The sequence below is a fragment of the Hemitrygon akajei genome, chromosome 5, assembly GCF_048418815.1.
Source record: "Hemitrygon akajei chromosome 5, sHemAka1.3, whole genome shotgun sequence".
Lineage (NCBI taxonomy): Eukaryota > Metazoa > Chordata > Chondrichthyes > Myliobatiformes > Dasyatidae > Hemitrygon > Hemitrygon akajei.
In genome coordinates, this window is record NC_133128.1 from 160083166 (window position 1) to 160099516 (window position 16351).

The 16351-nt window shown below is 39.7% G+C and overlaps 1 protein-coding gene across 1 annotated transcript in view; it reads left to right on the forward strand.

Annotated features, from left to right (window-relative positions):
- The window catches only part of LOC140728382 (uncharacterized), a 257199-nt gene that overhangs the window by 172384 nt on the left and 68464 nt on the right, over positions 1-16351 (forward strand). Inside the window, exons 19-21 of the mRNA XM_073047008.1 lie at positions 9689-9787; positions 9882-9926; positions 14143-14241. Of these exons, the coding sequence (XP_072903109.1) occupies positions 9689-9787; positions 9882-9926; positions 14143-14241 (243 nt within the window). The remainder of the gene's footprint in view (positions 1-9688; positions 9788-9881; positions 9927-14142; positions 14242-16351) is intronic.

Consider the following 16351-nt stretch of genomic DNA (forward strand, 5'->3'; position numbering starts at 1 on the left):
TAGTGTCTTCCACAGTGAGGACTGATGGCAAATACTTATTAATTTCATCTGCCATTTCTTTGTCTCCCCATTACTACCACTCCAGCACTCCAATATCTACTCTTGCCTCTCTTTTACTCTTTATATATCTGGAAATAAAAACCTTTGGTATCCTCTTTGATATCATTGGCTAGCTTACCTTCATGTTTAATCTTTTCCCTCCTTGAGGCTATTTTAGTTGTCTTGGTTTTTAAAAGCTTTCCAAACCTGTAACTTCAATTTTTAAATCTATATTATGCCCTCTTTTGCTTTTATGTTGCTTTTGACATCCCTTGTCAGCCACGGTTGTGTAGTCCTGTCTTTAGAATACTATGACTTCTTTGGGATGTATTTTTCCTGTGTCTTTGAAATTTCCCTCAGGATCACCAGCTATTGCTGTTCTGCTGTCATCCCTGCTCATGCCTCCTTCCAATCATCTTTGGTCAGCTCCCCTCTCGTGTTTCTGTGATTCCCTTTTGCTCCATTGAAATACTGATACATCTGATTTTAGCTTCTCTGTCTCAAATTGCAGGGTGAATTTTATTGTAGTATGATAACTGCTTCCTTAGCATTCCTTTACCATAGCATCCCAAGCAAATCCGGTTCATTATGTAACACTCAATCCAGAATAGCTGATCCTTCTAGTAGGCCCAACTACAAGCTGCTCTAAAAAGCCATCTCATAGGAATTCTACAAATTTTCTCTCTTAGAATCCAGCACCAGCCAGATTTTCCAACTTACCTACTTATTGAAATCCCCCATGACTGTTGTAAAATTGCTCTTTTGACATGTCTTTCCTATCTTCTGTTTTAATTTGTAGTCCATATCCTGGCTACTATTTGGAGGCCTGTATATAACTCTCGTCAGGGTCTTTTTACCCTTGCAGTTTCTTAACCCTAGTTACAAGGATTATGTTTGTACATTTTCCAATTCTATGTCACCTCTCTAAGCATCTAATTCTTTTTAATTAACAGCACTACTCCACCTACCTGCCTATCCTTTCGATGCAATATGTATCTTGAACGTTAAGCTACCAACAATAATCTTCTTTCAGCCATGACTCAGTGATGCCCACAAAGTAATTCCTGCTAATCTCTAATTGCATTGCAAGATCATCCACCTTATTCCATATACTGTGTTCATTCAAATATAACACCATCAGTCCTGTATCCATCACCCTTTTTGATTTTGCCCCCTGGTTACACTGCAACTCATCCCCTGACAGAATTTTGCTTGTTCTTCCTGACAGCCTCTTCACACACTGCATGTGCCTGTATATCAACTGCACCATCCTCAGCCCTATCTCTTTAGTTCCCATCCCCCTGCTGAACAGCTCTAGCAAACCTGCCCACAAGGATATTGGTCCCCTTCGTGTTTCAGGTGTAACCCATCCCTTTTGTACAGGTCGTACCTTCCCCCGAAGAGATCCCAATAATCCAGAAATCTGAACCCCTGCTCCTTGCACCAGTTCCTCCGCCACATGTTCATCTGCCAAATCATCCTATTCTTGCCCTCACTAGCATGCAGCACAGACAGCAAACCAGAAATTACTACTCTGGAGGTTCTGCTTTTCAGCTGCTCCCCTCCCCCTTTAGCATGCCATGGACCTGATCTGAGTCATTCCTCACCCTGGCACCTGGAAGGCAACATAACATCCTGGTGTCTCCATTGCATCTACAACATCTCTCTCTCTCTTCTACTAACTATGGAATCTCATATTACTACTGCAGTCATCTTCTCCTTCCTTCTCTTTTGAGCCGCAGCACCAGACTCGGTGTCAGAGATCCAGTCACTGCAACTCTCCCCGGTAGGTCATTCCCCTCAATTGTATCCAAAACAATATATTTATTATTGAGGGGAATGGCCACAGGGCTTTTCTGCACTAGTTGCCCATTTCCTTTTGCACCTTTGACATTCACCCAGATACCTGCCTCCTGCAATTTAGGGGTGACTACCTCCATGTAGCTCCTATTTATCATCTCATTCTCCCATATGAGCTGAAGGTCATTGAGCTGCAGCTCCAGTTCCTTAACATGTTTTCTGAAGAGCTGCAAATGTGGTTATCCCGGAGGCTGGAGGTCTCACAGAATTCCCACATCTCACAAAACACAGCAGAGGTCCTGGAGCCTTTCCCACAGCTCTAATTATGCACCAACAAATGGAGAATGGAAAAGAAACTTGTCAGATGCTTACCTCACCCAAGCCTATTGAGCCTAAGCCTCTCCATTCTTCACAATTAATTTGTATTTTGGCATCAATCAATCAAAATCTTAAATAGATTCTATTTCACATTAACCTATTCAAAAGTTGATGGCAGAGATGGCAATTATTCTTAATTTGGTGATGGAATCAAATGTGATATATCCGTGTTTGCTGATTATCAAAACTGGATGTCATTTTGGGTTTTGAGGAAGCTGATAGTCTTCAGGAGGATATAGGCAGGTGAAGTGAGTAGGTGTGAACATGGTATGGAATATAAAACATAAAACAATCCCTTTGGCTCATGATGTCTGCGCTGACATGATGTCAATCTAAATGAATTCTATTTGTCTCCACTGGATCTGTAAGCCTCTGTTCCAGGGTTTCCCAACCTGGGCTCCACAGACCCCCTTGCTTAATGATACTGGGTGCATGGCTCAAAAAAGATTGGAAACCCCTGCTATATTCCCCGCCTGTTCATGCATCAGCTTTAATTTTTTTTAAAAACATTGCTATTGTATCCATTTCTACTACTTTCCAGGCAGTGTGTATCTTTCAATGCACCTACCATCCTCCTTGTAAAATAAAAACTTTGTTCCTGCAGCTACTCTTTGCAACATTTCCAAAGTTCACACAGGTACTTTATGCTTTTTGTACATCTAACTTCGAATTAAATATAAAGAATGGCATACCATAATAGTTACTTTAGCTCCTAACCAGCTGCATTACAATGAAAAGGTCATATTAAATATTACCTATATGTAATCAGCATGAGCAAAGATATTCCAAGTATTTCATTTCAGAATGGGTTTTGAAATTCTTGCTCTGAGCTGTTTGTTTTCCACCTAATAAAGTCAAGTTTATTCCTGACAAGAGATGCCACAGGGACATGCATCAATTGCAGTCAAAGTGTACGCTTTATTTCTCATGTGCATTCAATTAGTGTAGATTTAATTATGTATTTGTCTAATTTATTCACATATGCACTGAATGTTAGCTGAATAATCTTAGAACAGACTGAGTTATTTGGTACTGTACTGCTGAAGTCATAAATCCAAATCTCCTGGTAATTTTGGTGCAAGCTGCAAGAATGAAACAAAACTACCCCTGGGCTTCCAGAGAACCACAATTAATTCACTGCAGCCCTGCAGGAAGAGAACTCTTTACCCAGTCTCACACTGTGAGAATGTGTGTTAATGCTCCCTCTCTGATAGATGCAAACTTTGCTCAAATGCCAGAAATTCTGGCCATCTTTGTTATCAGAGGCAAACCAGGGTATTTTGCCTCTGAGCAGGCTTTGATTTAAAATATACGCCCACAATCCTGCAAGAAAGCATCCAGCCAGTAATCCAATTTTAGACTTTAACAGGCCCATTAAAGAGGGGGAAAAAAGAATCCATTCCAATGTGTAGGATTGTCTTAACTCCTTGAGATGTACTGCTTTTTCTCAATAGTATCTCAATATGTATGGTATTTTTTACTGGTAAACTTTACCATTAAGCAGAATAAATAGAGCCATTTAATTGTAATTTTGAATTCTGGTCAAATCGTCATTGCTGAAAAATTAGACAAAATAATTAATCATAGGTCAGAAAAACATTAGCTGTTCTGGCATGGGCCAAGGTTACAATTCCCTACTGGTCTGACAAATAACTACTGAGTTTTAAACTTCATGCCCTGACACAAGTTTTCCTTTGGGTGAACAGCTGTCAATGCAATTCTGACTTTAGTCTCCTCGACAAAGTAGATATACATGTTTTCTCTGTGAAATCATTAACAGAGAAACCTACTGGAAAATGCAGGCAAATCTGGCTCATTTAGTGGGAAAGCTGATCAGCATGTTCCACAGCTCAGGAGACTGTTTCCAGCCAACAGCTAAAAATTAAAATTCATAAAGAGATTTCTAACAAGTTCAGCAACTGGATTTTCTATAACTCCCCAATGTAATGCTCCAAGAAGATTGCAGTAGCCCAGGGGAGAAAGGACTGACTGTGCTTTACATTGCCTAGTTTTTAAACACATAGGGTGAAGTTTGCTCTGAATTGTTCCTGTCACAGTTTTCCTCCTCATGTGGGCATTTCAGTGCCCTGGTTCTCAGTTCTCTACCTCTGAAGCTGCCTTGATCTGTTGCCAATGGGAATAGATGTTGGCAGCAATTACATTTCTATCATCACTCCTATCAGATGTATATTTTCAGTTTGAAACAGACCTAGGACTGGAAAGAATCTGCTTTGACTTATGAAAATGAAATCATTTTGATAAATCTGTTGAATTTTCTTAATTGTAACTGACAGACAGATGAAGGTGAATTAGATGATGTTTTATGTTTGGACTCTTGGAAGGCCTTTGATATATACCCAGTGGCCACTCTATGAGGTGCACTTTTTAAGGCAAATATCTAATCAGCCAATCATGTGGCAGCAATTAAATGCACACAAGCATGCAGACATGGACAAAGAAGTTCAGTAGTTGTTCAGTCCAAACATCAAATTGAGGAAGTAATGTGATCTAGGTGACTTTGACCGTGGGATGATTGTTGGTGGCAGGTGGGGTGGTTTGAGTATCGGAGAAGCTGCTAATCTCCTGGGACTTTCATGCACAACAGCCTCTAGAGTTTACAGAGAATGGTATGAAAGCAAAACAATGTAGCATCCAGTGAGTGGCAGTTCTGTGGGCGAGAATACCTTGCTCATGAGAGAGGTCAGAGGAGAATAACTAGCCTGGTTCAAGCTGACAGGAAGGCAACAGTAACTCAAATAACCACACATTACAACAGTGGTGTGCAGAAGATCATCTCTGAATGCACAACGTGTCAGACCTTGAAGTGGATGGACTACAGCAGCAGAAGACTATAGAACCGCTGCATTAGGTACAAGAGGAGCATAATAATGTGGCTCCTGAATGTAGTTCCAGATGAGATTATTAAAAAACTATGGAGTACATGGTATTTGAGATAATTTACAAGTATGCATTGATTAATGGACCGAAGCAGAGTAGGTATACATGAGTCACTTTGGGGCTGAGAAGCTGTGATCAATGGGACAATTTGAATGAGAGGATCATGTTCAAATATCGAAGCTTGTTAGCAGTATGGGTTGTGACGAGGTAACACCATCTGAGTTTGAATGATCAGCTCCTAATGCGGTCTCTGTAAGTATACTTCTAGTCCTTCATGAGCACTGACTCTAAATCCTGGAAATCTCTAGCGAACAACATGATGGAATGCCTTCTCGGGAAGGCTCATCACTACTTTCTGAAGGTTACCTGAAGAATGAGAAGTAAATGCTGGGCCTTGGCAATCATGACCAGGTCCCAGAATAAAAGTATAACTGGATAAATGTTAATGATCCCATATCTTAAAACTGTTCCAACCAATGATTCAAACTCACCAAAGAGGCACATAATAGAATGATTTAAAAAAAATATATAACTAATATGGTCTTGAATGTTTGAAGCATGCTATTTGGACCCCGAAAATACTCTTGCTTACATTATTGAAATGTTAAAGAGATCCTGATATCAACATTCTATAAATTACAATTGATATTGATTGAATTATTAATTTTACATAGGACTCTGTTCCTGTTACTTCTAATGGGCTGGGTTGTTCAGAACCACTAATTTGAATGTCCAGGAGATGTGGTAATAAGCGTAAAAGCACAACAAAGTAACTTAAGCCTAATTTATTAGCATAAACAAGAAAGCACAGATAAATCACAAAATACTACATAGTAAGTAGCAAAAATTTCTACAAAGAATTTTGAACTTACAATTCATAGTCACCACTTGATTGCCACATTTGTGGGCAAGCAACAATTGCATTGTTTTCATCCCCATCCAAGACTTCATCATAGCAGATACTGTATCATCATCAGCCACGTCAGTCTGTTGAAGCTTTGAACTTTTAGTGCTCCTCCCCACCCATGGCACTTCATTTAAAATAGTGTTCTGAGAACTCAAAGGAAAACTTGCACTGCAGTCACTTTTTTTCCTTAGAGAGTTCAACTGTTTCAATACTCAACTGCCAAAATGCAGTCGCTCCACCCCCCCCCACTTTCAAATCTCTTACTAGTTCTTTTTTCTGTTAGTCCTGATGAAGGGTCTTGACCCAAAACATCAACTGTAATTCTTCCTATAGATGCTGCCTGGCCTGCTGCGTTCCACCAGCATTTTGTGTGTGTGTTGCATGAATTTTCAGCATCTTCAGATTTCCTCGTGTTTGCAGTAATAAAAATCCACCCTACTTGAGGCAGAGACTATCTTCGAGGGAAAAGTTACTTGCTTAGGGCATTGTGATACTACACATGGAATTTAACATCAGACAATACTCTCTCCCAACATTTGGGAGGACCCAATTTACTTAGAACATTGTCAGCAATCCAATACCCTCAGAGTTATCCGTCCAATTGGTGATGTGTTAAGTCCCAGATATGATATTGCATAATTTGCTTGTCCACCTCCACATTTTCCTGGGTACTGTTTGCAGTGCTAAAGTGTAACAGGCTGGATTGATCACACCCAACAACCTGAGTGTCCAGGAGATGTGGTAAAAAGCATACAAGCACAACACAATAATTAGAGCCTATTTTATTATCGTACAATAGAAAGCACCAAAAACCACACAAAATATAATATAGCAAGTCAGAAAGATTTCTACAAAGATTCTTAGTCACCACTTGATTGTTGCTCTTGTCAGGGGAGTTCTGATTTCTGACTTGTTCACAAAACCACAACTTGTTCACAGACACTGATTGAGATTTCTGGATCCAGTTGAAAGTCCAAAGATTGAATGAAAAATTCTTTCATTCATACAAATCCTAGAAGTGCTGAGCGACCAAGAGATATACAAGCTCTTTGATCTTGCATTAACTCAACCTGTTTACACCAAACAATGTTTTATGTGCCCGTTAACACAGTTCTTATAAATCAATTAGGTATGTTAATGATACTCCTAATTCATTAGTCCACCAATGCCCAGACACAACATTCCTTGGACCTACAAAGGGCATTAATGTTTACATATAAGCAATACGCCTGAAGAAAGTATTCAGCTATCAACAGACAATCTGTAGACATTATGTCACTATCTGACCACACATGCTAAGAGTTCAGAAAGAGTTAAGTAGTCATTGACCTGACAGACATACATTCATTGTTTACAAAATCCAATATCCCACACAAGTCAGGTGTATAGATTTGTGGAATAAACATACTGCAAATCAGCTAAGATGTCATAAGTTGGAGGAAGAAGCTCCAGGACTAAATGGTCTAATATGGGGTTTGCATCGTATTTTGCCTGACAGCAAGGACTGCTGCATGCATATTTAGAGATCCATTTCTCATCCTCCAATATGTTTAGTTATCACAAAACTCTGGCCGCTCATCAAGTTCAAATGTTCCCTTTGGCACATTTTAAACCTGTTTTCAATATATTCTGCTGAAATCCAAGAAACCCGGACTGATCCGTGCAAGGCACTGCTGGACTGTTTGGCTCGATAACACAGGCAAATTTATGCTGTCGCTTTTTGTCAATGCACAGTTGAAATTTCTTTGTATCAGACTGCAATACAATTAAATCCACATTTATTATCAAAAATCTGCTTATAATGTAAGAGTTCAAGTCGGTTTGACTCATTTAGGGAAAAAAAAACACATTTTCTTTGCAGTGATATTGCCAAGTGTATAAGAAAAGTTTAGAACTAATTTTAACCCTACTCAAGCAGCGGGAATGGAGCAGGTGAATGACAGGTATTTCCATGTTCTGCATTTTATCTCCTAAGTTTCCAACAATATTGGCATTGCTCATCAAAGTAAAGTGGCGGGGGGGGGGGGGGGGGGTTGTGGACTGGAGGGCCAGATGGCATCACTCACAGTCAGTGATTTTTAACAGCCAAACATGACTGACCTGTCCTTTGCAAAAATCCTGGCAGGAAACAGGATTTATCGAAAGCCTCATTTTTGACTTGGATGACAATTTAACCTGTAGATGTCTCTCCCCTTAACTACACAGCCTTTGGACCCAGAAGTCCCACAAAACTTACCTTAATGTGGGTGTTGTTCTCTCATGACTTCCTGTTCTGTCATATTCTGTTCCAGTCTTCCAAGTCACTGTCTCCTCTATATTTAATTGAATATGAAGCCTTCACGGCCCATGTAGTGAGGCTTGGGAGCGGTGCTACCCTTAACTTAAGCTCACCAGAGATTTCAAATAGAGAATAAAGTTTCAACTCAAGGTCAAGATAGATGCTTAGCTGTGCACAACTTGACTCTTCTTCTGCCTCTGAGCATCTGCTGGTGAATCTCTCATTTATGCCTTTTCATCTTTGGATTTGACCATTTTAATGCAGTCTTGGGTAGCCTCTGTCCTCTGTGTAATACTATATTCCCATGATTCAACACTGCTGGCCGTGACTGAACTTGCATCATGTCTGTGGTTTTCCCCTTGGGCTTCCTGACCTACACTGGCACCCATTTCAGCAAATACTTGATTTTACACTCTCTTCCCTTGTTTACTAATCCCTCTCTATCTCTGCAATCTCCTGTAGCCACATTACCTGGCCTCAATATCATCTCCTTTTCTATTCAACCATTTTCGGCAGCCATTACTTCAGCTCTAGAATTTCCACTCCTCTCATCTCCTCACTCCTTTGGATGCCTCTTTGACCTCGCTGTTCCAAGGCTGAACTGTGGGCTGTGGTGCAGGCGGCATTTCCGTAGGGATTCTCCACTCTCAGATTTCAACCCGTCTTTGCCATGCACATCTGCATGTTGTAGCACAGACCAGATGCACAGTGAAAATCAGATGCCAGTGAGGCGACTGCTTCCTCTGATCTTGCCACCTAGTTCAGAGGTGGTCCTGACTGTATTGTGCTGAAGGACCAGATGCATTCCTCGACCATTTGAATGAGATCACAGACTCACCTTAAAAAGCTGCTTGACTCTTTTTTTGTTTTTAATTATTTTATAGTGTTCAATATATTTTTGTTATATGTATTTTTATTATGCATTTGAAGCTTTATAAGTGACTTGTGTTGTGATTGCTGCAGTAGGTTGGTGTAGCCGTGGGATTAGAGGTGAGATGGTCACTTGTAGACGATGGGTTCAGTCAAGGAAAATTCGGCTTAACATCTCCTCTTAAGACTTGGAATCAATACCTGTTTGTTGACACCTGTGCAAAGTTCTCTGTGCAGTTTTATTAAATAAGGACATTATATAAATGGAAGTTGTTGTTGAAACATTCTCAGAGGAAGACCTTATTTGACTGTGCTAGTTATAAACATGTATTGCTGATCGGATGCAGTAAATTTACCCTGCTTGATCACTTGCCTGATCCATCCCGGATCTTTTGATATATTAGGAAGCCTGAAAGTAAATAAATATGAATTAATCTTCATGCTCTACTGAATATTTCAGTGGAATCGTTTCACAGGGCTGAGAACTTCAATTAATTTTCTATTCCATTTATTCTTAGGGTGCCCCTGGGCCAACAGGAGTCCGTGGGCCAGAAGGGCCTCAAGGACCAAGAGGCTCACCTGGCCGTCAGGGTACACCTGGACCAATTGGCATCGGGGTAAGCTCTGCAAATCAGATTTACTTCAGAGCTTCAATTTACTGAGAACATTCAGTTGAAAGAATGATTAATCTGCCTTTTGCTTTATTTCCAGGGACCAGGTGGGACTGATGGAACTTTTGGTGCAAAAGGCCCATTGGTATGTTTCTTTAAAACTGAACATTCTTTGCCAACTTTAGACTTTGTTTAAGAAACTGTTTTCCTTCATAAAAAGTGAAGACATAAATAAGCAACTGGTTAGATTTTTTTTAAGGTAAAGCCATTTTTAAGAATGATCTCTTTCCTCAGTTTAAATATGTCTTCTGTTGTCAAAGTTGTGATGTTTTAGATCCACATTTCCTTTAAAGTTCCCAACTTTTTAAAATCTCTCTTTGCCTTCCATAGTGTGTATAATAACATCTAAGGTTTCACATATTCTTTTCCTTTTTTCCTTCCTTCCCTCCTTCCACAAAGTAAACCAACATCTCAAAAATGCTGAGTGCTCAAAAATTGTGCCCACAATAGACCACATAACAAAACTATTGGCAACTATCAACAGTAAGGAATATGCTTATTGAAATATCTTCATGGAATTCATATAATTAGCTATTTCTGGAGCAGTAAAACCAAACAAGGCAGTTATTCTAGCCCAGCATTCACCTTTATAAACAAACTTTGTACAAGAGCAGATTCTTTGCAAATGTCGATGTGATCAGTATAACACCCAAAGCATAGAAAGAGCACTCTGAGAACTGAACAGGTGACCCCTATATTACAGCAGTTTGGGTAGCAAAATTTGTCCTAACAGATATCAAGAAATCACTACCAAAATTTGAGATACAGAATTAATTTGCTCAGGCAACAAAAGAATAAATATATCAATATAAAGTTTAAAAAAATTATGTACATGTAGATAATGTGAGTGAACATTATGAAAAATTGTGAGGCAGGCTGTTTTCTAGGAACACAAGCCCACTGTAATGCAACACACCATTATGTAGGTGTTGCCTGTGTATCATTAATGTCACAAGTGGTCTTATCCTGTCTCATTCACAAGCCATGTTTATATGCAAGAAGGTAATCTCTTGAGATTATTTGTTACATAACACATTTACAATAGAAAGTTGTACTGGCTTTCATGATCTACACAATTTATTGGAAGCTTGAGCTTCCTCCATGTTGAGATTCCACCATGAAGATGTTTGTTTCTCTCAGTCTCCTCCCTCTTCCTTTTAATTCTCAGGAAGAGATCTGAGAGGTATATTTAATGTGGTTTAAAGGGTGGAGAACATTATTTTACCTTTTCATTGGATTAAATTCTAAATTCCCAGTGGAGCTAATCCCATCCAAAAAAGTAGATGTTTCCATGTAATCTATGATCTAGTTGCCTGCACAAAAAGCTAGAATGAGTTTGGTTCATGATGTGAATAATGTCTAGAGAGATCTGTCACAATGAATTCTTAAAACACTCAGGAATTGAACCATCTGAAACCTGTCTACACCGGGAGCACCAAACACAGTATTTGACCCCCAACAGACTCACAGGTGAAATGTCACCTCACCTGGAAGGACTGTTTGGAACCCTGAATGGCAGTGAGTGAGGAGGTGTAGGGGCAGTTATGGCACTTGTTCTGCTTGCAAGGGTAAGTGCCAGGAGGGAGATCAGTAGGGAGGGATGAATGGACAAGGGAGTCACATGGGGAGTGATCCCTGTGGGAAGCAGAAAGTGGAGGGGGGGAGGGAAATGATGTGTTTGGAGGTGGGATCCAGTTGGAGGTGGTGGAAGTTTTGGAGAATTATGTGCTGGATGTGGAGGCTGGTGGGGTGGTAGTTGAAGACAAGAGGAACCCTATCCCTAGTAGAGTGGAGGGAGGATGGGTAAGAGCAGACACATGTGAAATTAGGCAGGGACATTAGGATGCAGGTGACATGAGGTTTTGAGGAAATGTGTACTTATCATTAATTTCTCATGGTGTATGTAGATTTCAAAAGAGTTATGTACTTGTCAGGCCCGTTAATTGGTTACAGTAAATTACCCCAAGTGTGAGTGGGGGGGGGGGGGGGGGTAGAAGAATCAGAATCAGACTTTCTGTGTGTGAGAGGGAGTAGTTTACTGAAAAATAAATGAGGATTGAGATTGACGTAATTACTTTGAGAAACACCAAATAATCTGCTCCATTTCATAAGAAGTGTGAGTGTTTATGAATATCCCATCATTTGGCTTATTGTACATCACACTTCTTACCGTATCAACTGTAAATTCTTCATCCATATTTTAAATCCTTGGGACGATCTTACCATACTGTATCCTTTATTCTTTAGAACGTACGTGTATTACATTTGCTTTAGAATCATGGGGCACAAAGTTGTAATTGAATAATATGTTTCTTAAGCATAGAATGACAGCTACACCTTGACCAGCAGCTCTTCCGTGTAATGGAAGGACCTATGGATTTGGCAGCATTTATCAAAATAGTCAAAGTGTTGTACAACACAATAATCACAATTATCTAGGCACTTAGTCCCTGCCAGTCTTTTTGCCCATCTGTAGTAATGCCATTTGTCTGCATTAGGTTCATATCCCTCCGTGCCTTGCCTTTTTAAGTATCTGCCTAAATGGCTCAAACATAGTAATTGTTCCTGATTCCACCATCTCTGTGCAGTAGATATCAACCACTCTCTGTGTTAAAACTTACTCCTAAGATCCAACAGTGTGGAGTTCAGAACTGCACAGAATACGACAAAAGCAGTCTAATCAGGTTTGCTAAGTTGCAACATAATTTCCAAACTGTTATATACTCAGCCCTGAACTATGAAGGCAAGCATGTTATATGCCTTCTTCATTTCCTTAACCACTTTCTGTTGCCATTTTCAGAGAATTATGGACTTAAAACCCCCTCTGCTCAAAACCAGTCCACAGTGCCTTTCTATTTTCACTTTATATCCCATCCTTATTTGACTTCCCAAAATGCATCAACTCAAACTTGTCAGCATTAATTCCATCTACAGTATCAATGTCTTTGCCAACTTTCCAACTGATCTTTATCCAGTTATCTGGATCTTGGACAATCTGCTTCACTATCCACACCCTCACCAATCTTAAGTCATTTTCATAGGAAGAAATTAATTCTGGGTGTGCCTAATTAAATGACTTTCAGAATAAACAGTGTTTTATTTTTGAATTTGATGTCTAATCTGTATTTCCATTCTTTTAGGTGGCAACACAGGTGGCCATTTGTTATGGCGAATTCTGTTCAGTCAAGTTCATGCTAACTCGCAGTCATTCCATTCTCCACTAAATTTCTATGTAACCTTTTCTCCCCATATTCCCATTAACTCCTCTTGATGCTACTGCTTAGTTACACAGTGATCAAATTATGTACTGACAGTGGCCAATTAATCTACCAATGCTTGAGTCTAAGGGACTGTTGGAGGAAACCTGAGCACCCTAGGGGAAACTCTATGGCCACAGGGAGAATAGAGAGCCTGCAAGTACGGGTTTTGATGTGGGTATCTGGAGTCGTGAAGCAGTAGCTGTATCAGTCATAATGCTTGGTCTCTTCTGTGTAGTTTGCGGTTTGTGCTCTTAAAGGGATCAACCAACTTTGGATACATGCTCTTATCTGCAGCAGACTCTGTTCCCTAATAACTCATCATGCCTTTCAAACAAGAGACATGTGATCACACAAAAATAGCAGGCATACAAGGACCATCTGGCATTTGGATGCTACAAGCCTTCGGACCATGGTGACAGCTCTCAGCAGCTACAGTGATCTGGGCAAAAAAAAATCACAAACAGCGACCAGCAAAACTACTTAGGAGAATCCCTCTCCCATTCCTCTTAGCCTCACACCCTCGTTTTGCATTGTAATATAAAAACAACTGCCTCCTGGCGGCAGCACTGAGGACGTGGCCTAGTAGAAGTAAATCAGATTACGAGAGGCATGGATCAGGTAAAGTCTCCTCCAGAATGGGTATGTCAAATACCTGAGGGCATACCTTTAAGGTTGGAGGGACAAAGTTTCAAGGAGATAGGAGGCAAGTTTTTATTTCCTCGGAGAATGGTAGGTGCCTGGAATGCACTGCCAGAGAAGGAGGTGGAAGTAGACATGATAACAGTGTTTAAAATGTTTATACATGGGAATGCAGGTTATGCAGGGCTATAGACCATGGGATTAGCTTAATTGTCATCATGGTTAGCACGGACATTATGGGTGAAAGGCCTGTGCTGTTATGCTCCGTGCAACCTCTTGAGATCAAATGATGACCTTGCCTCTTTTCACAGTCAGAGTGTTTGAGTGGCTTAGTCCAAAGGTTGATTTTAAAGAAGTTGAATCTTTGAACCAGCACCTAATAGATCTCCTTTCATTGTTTAGGGTTCGCCAGGCTTTGGGGGTCCTGCTGGATTTCCAGGCCCTCCTGGGTCTCCTGGTCCACAAGGGAGCACTGGTCCTCCTGGAATCAAAGGTCAAAGGGTAAGAAATGTATTTGTGGTTATTAACTATGAATTTAACATTGACTTCCATTCCACTTGAAATAAAACTAAGGTAATTTATATTCAGAATATATCTGTTGCTATTCTTTACTTTGCATTCATTCTTATTTTGCAACTAATCATTGCATACTGTGTTCACTTTAACTGGAATAGACACAAGCTAAAAATTATTTCTACTTCAAATTGCCATTGACAATAGTACAGAGATGGTCACTAAACTACTTGAAATCATTACATGATTTAATTCACAATGGTTCACCATCGGATTTCCAGTAGTGCAAGAGTCTAGGATCAGAGGGCACAGCATCAGAATAGAAGGCTGTTCTTTTAAAACAGAGAAGAAGAGGAATTTCTTTAGTCAGAGGATGATGAATTTGTGGAATTTATTGCCACAGATAGCTGCAGAGGCCAAGTCACTGGGTACATTTAAAGCAGAGATTGATAGGTTCTTGATTAATTAGGGCATCAAAGGTGACAAGACAAAAGGCAGGAGAATGAGATTGAGATGTACAGTAGATCAGCCATGATTAACGGGTGGAACAGACTCGATAGCTGAATGGCCTAATTCTGCTCCAATGTCATATGGTCTTATGTTTACTGTGGTCTTTCTGATCTAACTGGCATACATGTGGAATGTCTGATCAAGCCTTTTATAAAGAGAAAAGTATTAGCCACTCCTTTATAGGATGTCATATCCTTTATGAAAAAATCATGAACACATTGGATTCACCCTAGAAATAGGGTTTCTTATGACATTCTTAAATTAATAATTAAGATATTTATACATAACAGTGTAAAATGTTAAGTAAGGCAGAACAGAACCATTAAGTACAGTATATGGTTCCTTTCCAGCATGTCCCAGTGTGAACATTGTTTACCCATCTTCCTGTGTTTAATTCTTAGATAGAAAGCCAGATTGACAGCAGGTTAGTAGAGAGAGAAACATAATTGCTATTTCAAGTTTAATAATACACTATTGATAATATATAATGTTATATATTGATAATAGTTTTAATAGTAGATAATATAATTGATAATATATAATTGCTTTGTTTTAATAGCTTTCTTTTTTAAAATCTTGCCTGGATCACACTAGACTTCCCTTGCTAGGTAATATCATCACATATGGAGCTCCAATTTCTATACTTACCTGGATTTAGATATGGAACGTTAATTTCATTGGCTCCTCGCCTCTGAAACTGGCAAATAGACTTGGATGTCAAGAAGGCTTTGGTTGATATAATACACAGACCCAGCTCCTGTGCACCCCTGACAGAACATAAGAACATAGGAAATGGAAGCAGGAGTATGGCATTTGGCCTATTCATGGCTGAAATGACCATTTATTCAACTCCAGCTTCCTATATTTTCTCTATACAGTAACTCTAAATTCTCCTACTATGCAAAAATTGTCTAACTGTACCTTAAATATGTTTAATGAGATATTTGCTACTGCTTGCCTAAGCAGAGAACTTCACAGAATGAACAATTCCTTTTCATCTCCTTGCTAAATCTACTCCTCTGAATCTCGAGGGTATGTCTTCTAGTTCTCGTCTTACTACCAGGAGAACCAACTTTCCTGCCTTTATCTTGTCTATCTCATTTATAATTCTATATGTTTCTATATGATCACCCCTCATTCTTCTGATTCCCAGCAGTATAACCTTCCTGCTCTTAAATTCAATCCCTTTGCAATGAAGGCAAATATTCCATTTGCCTTCTTTATAGCTGTTGCATCTGCTAACCTTTTGCATTTCATACACTTGGCCTCCCTAGACCCTTTGCACAACCATATCCTGCAGAGTTACACCATTCAAGTAATAATAATCTGATCTTCTATTTTACCTTCCAAAGTGGATGATCTCATATTTACCAAATTATTCTCCATCTGCCAAAGCCTTCCCACTCACTTAACCTACAGACTACAGACTTCCCGCATCCTCTGGATAACTTGCTTTTCCGCTCAGTTTAGTGTCATCAGGAAACATCGATTCACTACACTCAGTCCCTTTTTCTAAATCATTAATACTATTGTGACAATTTGTAGGCCCAGCACCAAGCCCTACAGCACTGTCTATTCACCACTGTCT